At 53.2% G+C, this 7,650-nt stretch overlaps 1 protein-coding gene across 1 annotated transcript; it reads right to left on the reverse strand.

Annotated features, from left to right (window-relative positions):
* Positions 1-4,642: 4,642 nt before the first annotated feature.
* Positions 4,643-7,270, reverse strand: NKX1-2 (NK1 homeobox 2). The gene is made up of 2 exons (XM_027588189.1): positions 7,057-7,270; positions 4,643-5,415 (listed from the first exon to the last, which is right to left on the reverse strand). The coding sequence occupies exons 1-2, from the start codon at positions 7,268-7,270 to the stop codon at positions 4,643-4,645; spliced, it is 987 nt and encodes a 328-aa protein (XP_027443990.1).
* Positions 7,271-7,650: the final 380 nt, after the last annotated feature.

A 7,650-nucleotide genomic window follows, 5' to 3' on the forward strand; every position in this document is an offset into this window, starting at 1 on the left:
AAGAGTCACACGCTCTACCAACTGAGCCAGCCAGGCACTCCTATAAAGGTGTATTCTGTTCGCAAAAATGCACCAAGCCGTACACACCTGATATTTTCAGTTTTCTCTATGTTTATTATACTGCAATAAAAATTTTGTAAGTGAGGTGGTTGGGTTAGGGACAGCATGCTTAATGTCCTTTCTAGCTTCAAGTGGAATAACAATACCTTCATTGTGCCAGGCACCAAACTCTGTGTTTTCCACACAGATACTCTGTAATCATATATCCACAGAAGGGTAGAAGTGGCTTTGAACATGTAGTCCTTGAAAATCACAGCCCAAGAGAGGGTTAGGTGTGGCAAGCATGGCTGACCCCGAAAGCGACCCTCCTTCCAAGGCTCTCTCTCCCCTTGTCTCCACAACTGGGCTCCTCTGGGATTTGCCTCCAGCTTCTAGCTGGAGGCGGGAGGGGGGCACTTTCTGGTTTTTCTTTGCCTGAGTCTGGGTCTTCCCACTTCATTGACTCTTAGGTGCTTCCCCTTCAACTGACTTTAAGGTGGAATTATGTTTTTTAAAAGTGTACTTATTAGCGTTTACTGAAGAATATCTTTTAGCCTACTCATAATGTTTAAAGGTAGTTAAGCAGGTTTTATCAGTTACTTCTTAAAAAGACAAATACACTTGGGACGCCTGGGTGGCTCAGTCGTTAGGCGTCTGCCTTCGGCTCAGGTCATGATCCCAGGCTCCTGGGATCGAGCCCCGCGTTGGGCTCCCTGCTCCGTGGGAAGCCTGCTTCTCCCTATCCCACTCCCCCTGCTTGTGTTCCCTCTCTTGCTGTGTCTCTCTGTCAAATAAATAAATAAAATCTTAAAAAAAAAAAGACAAATACACTAAATTGATCTGTGCCCATAAAATGGATGGGGATTTCTCAATGTATGGCAGGCTTTTCACTCACTCCCTTAAACTCATGTGGCTCCTTGGCTGTGTGGTTTCAAGCGGGGATCTGCAATGGTCACTTTTTTTTTTTTTAGATTTTATTTCTTTTTGAGAGAGAGAAAGAGAGAGCGTGAGGAGGAATGGAGGTGTGGGGCAGGGGGAGAAGCAAACTCCCCGCGGAGCAGGGAGTCCAATGAGGGACTCCATCCCAGGACCCTGGGATCATGACCCAAGCCGAAGGCAGACGCTTAACCGATTGAGACACCCAGGCGTCCCTGCAATGGTCATTTTTAACATCAGAAATCTACGACCAAGGGGCGCCTGGGTGGCTCCAGAATGTACTTCCTTTAGTGGCAACAAGTTTTATTTTATTTATTTATTTATTTTTAGATTTTATTTATTTATTTATTTATTTATTTATTTATTTATTTATTTGACAGAGACACAGCGAGCGAGGGAACACAAGCAGGGGGAGTGGGAGAGGGAGAAGCAGGCTTCCCGCTGAGCAGGGAGCCTCACATGGGGCCCGATCCCAGGATCCTGGGATCATGACCTGAGCCGAAGGCAGATGCTTAATGACTGAGCCACCCAGGCGCCCCTACAAGCTTTATTTTCAAGAATAAATCAGACTCAGGGCGCCTGGGTAGCTCAGTTGTTAAGCGTTTGCCTTTGGCTCAGGTCATGGTCCCAGGGTCCTGGGATCGGGCCCCATGTGAGGCTCCCTGCTCTGCGGGAAGTCTGCTTCTCCATCTCCCACTCCCCCTGCTTGTATTCCTGCTCTCGCTATCTCTCTCTCAAATAAATAAAATCTTTCTTTTTTTTTTTAAAGATTTTATTTTATTATTTATTTGAGAGAGAGAGAATGAGAGATAGAGAGCACGAGAGGGAAGAGGGTCAGAGGGAGAAGCAGACTCCCCGCAGAGCAGGGAGCCTGATGTGGGACTCGATCCCGGGACTCCAGGATCATGACCTGAGCTGAAGGCAGTTGCTTAACCAACTGAGCCACCCAGGCGCCCATAAATAAAATCTTTCAAAAAAAAAAAAAGAAAGAAAGAAATCTACGACCAATGGACAGCCTAAGCCTAAAAAGTTATTTACCAGGCTCTTTATGGGGTATTAAGAATTTGTAACATAAGACTAGGAAGTTAATGTCCTAAAAATCTGGTACGTAGGGGTTGATCTAATTTGTAGCCACTAACAAAATTCTGTAAGGTACTTCACTTTTGCTACGAAAATGGCCCTGTGTGTTTGTATATACTGCGCGCTAGCGTAGCCACTATGTGTCTATCTAGTACGGGTTTGAAGAAGTATCTAGCATGGCATGAGAAAGTCATGTTAGGGTAGAAATACCCTCTGTTTGTGGAGACTAGCTGGTGGGGGGAGGGAGACACATCTATACAAACTCCGATAATTATAAAATTAGTTAAAAACTCTGCTAATAGAGAACAAGAAATAGTTAAATGAGAAATCATTACAAAAAGGATTTATTAGACAAACACATCAACTGATTGAGTCTAAGGATTTGGTCGGAAAGCCACTGGGCCTTTCAAAGCATCAGAAGTCCAAAGTCACACACTTGGAGCATTACTCTGGCACAATGTGTAGAAACCAGAAAGGTCAGGAATGACAGCACTCCATGCTGGTCCACAGACAGATAAGCCTCCCGCCTCCCTCCCTAGTCCCTCTTCTGCTGGAGTCTTCTGTGATGCTGGTACCTGAGAGAGATGAAATGTTCCCCACATCTTACAGAAATTCAGCTTCTTGTTACAGATCTTGACTCTGGGCACTTGAACTGCCTGTTCATGACACATGGGATGTTGCTTTTCAAAAACTAAAGAACAGTTGTTGAGGGAGTGTTTCTCAATAGGTAAAGTGAATAAAACATTCTCAACTACAGTAACTGCATTTTTAATCTCATCTGGCATCAATTGTCTTTTAGAAAGTTACAATGCGGTTGTCTGGGAACACTCTTCTTTAACATAGAAGGAAACAAGTAATTAGCACATCATATATAATTAAAGGATACCCATTCTCAAATCTTGTAAGCATCTGATGAATATGAAGTTTTCATTTAATTTGGCAGAAGGCGGGATGTTTTCTATCATTCCTGATAATAATAGAACTAGATATTTCAAAATTATAGTATCATGGGTTCGTGACACCAAACTGGGCTTACTTTATCAGAAGCCTTTGATCATTCAATTTAATTGTTAATGGCACAGGCTATCAAAAATAGCAAGCAGTATGGTATCCGTGTAGATATCAGCCCACCTCAAGTAACAAAGGTAAGAATGAAACAGACATGACCTGGCTGGGAACCTCGGGGTTTCTGAGATATGAACTCCAAACATATCACATAGAAAACTGAAGGCAGTATTCCAAATAAATCTGGCATGAGAATTTTACAGAATAATTTTTTCAGGGACATAATAAAAGTAGCAGTTGGAGCTAAGGGCCATACAGTAAGTTCCCGTGGTTGAATTCATTATGGGAATGTTTTTGCTTGGACAAAACATTGCCTAAATGACAGTCCTCCTTTAGCCTAAGAACTACTTCCTTCACACCCTTGACAGCCTTTTGCATGTTGTGCCATCCCGGAGTCTGTTGGGAACAAGAATGGCTCTAGATGAAGCTCTAACAATGTTGAGTTTGTGCCTTTAAAAAATAGTCCAATTTATGACTGTCGTGTGTACTGGGGGAGCTGTCCTTTCCCAGCTCTGTTCACTATTTGGGAGCCTAGGAAATGCCAGGACAGACCAATGAGAGTATCAAACACAGCGTCAGGCATAAACTTAAAGATTTTAGTTGAACCGTTGGTCCCTTCATTATCAATTTTAAGCATGTGAGGCCATTGCCTGTTGGTCAAAGTTGCTCTCAAAAACCTGCAAGACAGCCGAACCGCGCCTGCGTCAGCAGCTAAGTCTAACCACAAAGCCGTTATATTGCCTAGCAGAAACTTCTGGTCTTCTCAGAAAAGTAAGATACCTATTCTCTCAGGAACAGCCTGTGGGGGGTCTGTTTGGAACAAGAACTGCGCTCAAGTCTTAATCTTAAATGAAGATCTAAAAATGTGCAGTTTTGTGCATTTAAAAATAGTCCATTTCACAGCGGCAGTGTGTGTGCTCGTGGACCCAGCTCGTTCGGTATCTGGGAGGAATCACTGGGTTTGGGCCAATAATCAAGTATGAAAAGGGAACCAATACGCGCCGAAAGGGGGAAGCTGCTTACCCTCTGAGTGAGCTAAAATGTTCGAAGAAGATTCCATCCTAAGTGTGAGCGACCGGCGGGCAAGAAGTCTTGGCTCCCTGGCATCTCCATCCCCGCAGCCGTGTTAGCCCTGCTCGGGACACCTAGACTCTCGGAAGGAGCCCTTGGACGGAACTGAGCCTGACGGAAAGTGAAGAGCCAGGTTCAGAAACCGGAAGCGTTGAGGACAGCTTTCACTCCGGACACTTTTAAAGACGGCAGATCCCTGACCCCCTTTGCGGACCGCGTGGATTCAGGAGGTCTTCGCGGCGGGAAGGGGCGCGGCTGGAGCGGGCGGGCAGCCTCTCCCTGCCCTCTGGTGGCGCGTCGGGACAGCTGGAAAGGAAGGGGCGCGCAGACACCCGCTCACCACGAGGGGGCGGTCCCTGCGCGTCGGCGCCCCTCGGTGGAATGAGGAAACCCGCGACCACGCCAATCTCTCGTGAGTCCCGACGAAGTGGACCCCCGAGGAGCTCCGGGTTCATAGGTGCGGAGCGTAGAAAGGGGTCAGGTAGGAGGGCCCGAGGAAGGACGCAAAGGGGCCCCCGGCGGCTGCGGCCGTTGGCGGGAAGGAGGTGGCGGCCGGAAAGAGGACGTTGGCCGCCGAGTAGGAGGGGAAAGTCTGGAAGGGCAGTGCGCCCGGGCCCGGGGGTCCGGGACTGCTCCCCGCGCCGCCGCCGCCGCCCGCTCCAGCGGCCGTCCCGGGCGCCCCGGGCTGGGGCGCGCCGCTCCCCGCCTGCGCCGCACCGTCGGCGCCGGGGTTCTGCTTCTTCCACTTGGTCCTGCGGTTCTGGAACCAGATTTTGACCTGCGTCTCAGTGAGGCTGAGCGACAGCGCAAGGTTCAGGCGCTCGCACACCGACAGGTAGCGCGTGGCCCGGAACTTGTTCTCCAAAGCCACCAGCTGCTCATAGGTGAAGGCGGTGCGCGCGCGCCTCGGCTTGGCGCAGCGGGGCTCGGCGCGCCGGCGCCGGGGCCGCGGGGAGCCGGGCGAGCCCGGGGAGCCCGCGAGCCCGCGGGTGCCCGGCTCCGCCGCCGCCAACGCCGCCTCCCGGGACTCGGGGGAGCGCGCCGGGTCCGCCGCCTCCCGGGACTCGGGGGAGCGCGCCGGGTCCGCTTGCAGGAGCGCAGCCCGCCCCTGCGGCCGCCGCTGGCCCGCGTCGTCGGCTTCCTCCTCCTCCTCCTCCTCCTCCGCCTCCTCGGCGTCGGAGCCCTCCAAGGGGGACGACGCGCCCGCGCCGCGGTCCGCAGCATCTAGTGGAGAAGGGGAGGGTGACCAGAAGCCCGGAACGACCCAGCCCCTCCGGGTCGCCAGACCCCCTCCTCCTCTTCCCCAGAGGCCCTAGCTCTGCCTCTCTCCCGCCTCTCGCTCCCCCCACCACCCCACGATCACACATCCTCGCAAGCCCTTCCCAGGAGTTGGGGTTTAGGGGTGCGGTGTCCTCTTGCCCTTGACTCATTTGCTATCTAGTTGACGTCGAAGAAATGAATTTTGAATGAATGAATGACAACCCCCATTAAGAAAATATAATGACCATATTGGACAGTATTGGGCGGGTAGGATCACTGTACATTGAGACATCGAGATGTCAAACGCGTTTAAGGCTCCGTCTCCCTAGTCCCTAGAAGCCTATTTTGGTCTGGAACTCCTAGCAATTAAAAAAGAAGTTATTAAGCTCCCTTCGCCCACCCCCCCCCTTTTAAAAGTGAAATTCCCTCTTTCCCATCTTCTCTCTCCTGCCGTGTTAATAGAGTTTCAGATTTGTGCGGGACCCGATCGATAGATGTCATCTATTAAAGGTAAGTTTTAATCGAACAATATTAGGATCAGACAGGGAAAGGGGGTTTGAAGTCGGTACCTGCAAGCTGCGGGCAGGAGATATGCAGGCGCCAGTAATAGAATATCGATCACGGCTGTGGGGGGAGGGGAGTGCGGCCCCTCCGAGGGGCGATCCGAACAATTACCAGGCGGACTACCCGGGCCCAAGCACGGCCGCCAGAGGCGCCCCGAGCCCCAATCACTGCCAAACTTGGGGAGGAGAAGCGGGGGGCTGTGCCGCATCCAGCCTCTCTCGGACTTGCGTCTCTGACTCGGCGTCCCTCCAGGGAACCTCCCGCCCACGCTCCACCCAGCACGGGTCCTGCTGTCTTTTGTCCGTCTTTCCAGACACAAACTCTCCCAGACCCCTCATCAGGTGCCCGCCAGAGTTAGGAGTAAGTGAAAAAACCTTCCGAGTAGGAAGGACCAAAGGCCTCGCATTACCCCGCCCCACCCCTGCTCCCGCCCCAGTCAACGACTGGGTCTGGGGAGAGAGAGCAGAGCGCGTGGGGCAGCGGAATCTCTGCAGGTGTCGAGATGGTTGGAAGTGGGCCACTAGGTGCGTAAACCTGACTTCGCACTCTCTTCCAGACACCGACACATGATTTAGCCTCAGCTTCCTCGTCCATAAAATGGGGGCAGTATTCATCATGTCTACCTCGCCGTTTCTGAAGTTTTCCATGACTTTTACCTGTGGTCTAGGCCCTGGCACGTGGTGGGTGCGTTATATGCCCGATAAATGAATGAGCCAGGATAAGGTGGACGTTGGCTGTTTAGTTTCCCCTGCGAGCAAAACAGAGCTGTGGTGCTTAGTGCTTTGGCCGGTGAGCAGGGACGGCCTTTGGGAGGCAAATCCCAGACCCAGGATGCTGGGGGCCTCTTTTCTGCCTCAATTCAGTTCCAACACAGAGACAAGGCAACGCTTTGCACCTCGTCCTGTGAGCCTTCTCCCTTTGGTGAAGGCTCCGCTAACGGCCACTCACTCGGTCCCTGGGTGTCCACCCACCTCCCAGCCTCCCCATCGCATCATCTGGGCTGGGGCTTCCAGGGACCCGGGGGCCGCTTCGCATCCTTACCAGAGGTCTCCCGCTGCCGAGTTGAGTCCCCTGGGCTGGCGTCCTTCCCCGCTTCGCCCTCTGCCAAACTTTTCTTGGCTTCCCGGGGAGCAGGGCGCACGGCCGGGAGCGCAGCGCGGGTGAATTTCTGCGGATCCAGGATGTCCAGGACAGAGAAGGAGATCTTGTGGTGGGAGGGAGCCGCCTTGGCCCCGCCGTCCTGCCATGCCAGCATGCCCGCCGCCCACGGGCCAGAGGCCGGCGGCGCGGGGTCCGGGATGGCCGCGCTCTGGCTTGCCTTCGGCTGTGGCTGGGCCGCAGCTCTCCAGCCAGTAGGAGGGTCGGGGCGGCCAAGTGGATCTGGGGAGGGGCACGCGGAGGCGGAGCTGGGAGAGAGCCGCGGGGGCGCTGCGCCCGGATTGGCACTTGCGCGGCCCAGATCCCCGCCACGTGCAGAGCTCTCTCGCAGCGGCCCTAAGACTGCCCCGCACCGCGCTGGGGCAGCTCGCCTCGGCTCGGGGGCGCCTGCGTGAGCCCGGTGCGCGCGCGCGCCCATACACCGCCGCGGGCTCCGCGCGCCTCTGCCCGACCCGCGGGGACTCCGGATGTGCGCGA

The sequence above is a fragment of the Zalophus californianus genome, chromosome 15 (assembly GCF_009762305.2).
Source record: "Zalophus californianus isolate mZalCal1 chromosome 15, mZalCal1.pri.v2, whole genome shotgun sequence".
Classification (NCBI taxonomy): domain Eukaryota; kingdom Metazoa; phylum Chordata; class Mammalia; order Carnivora; family Otariidae; genus Zalophus; species Zalophus californianus.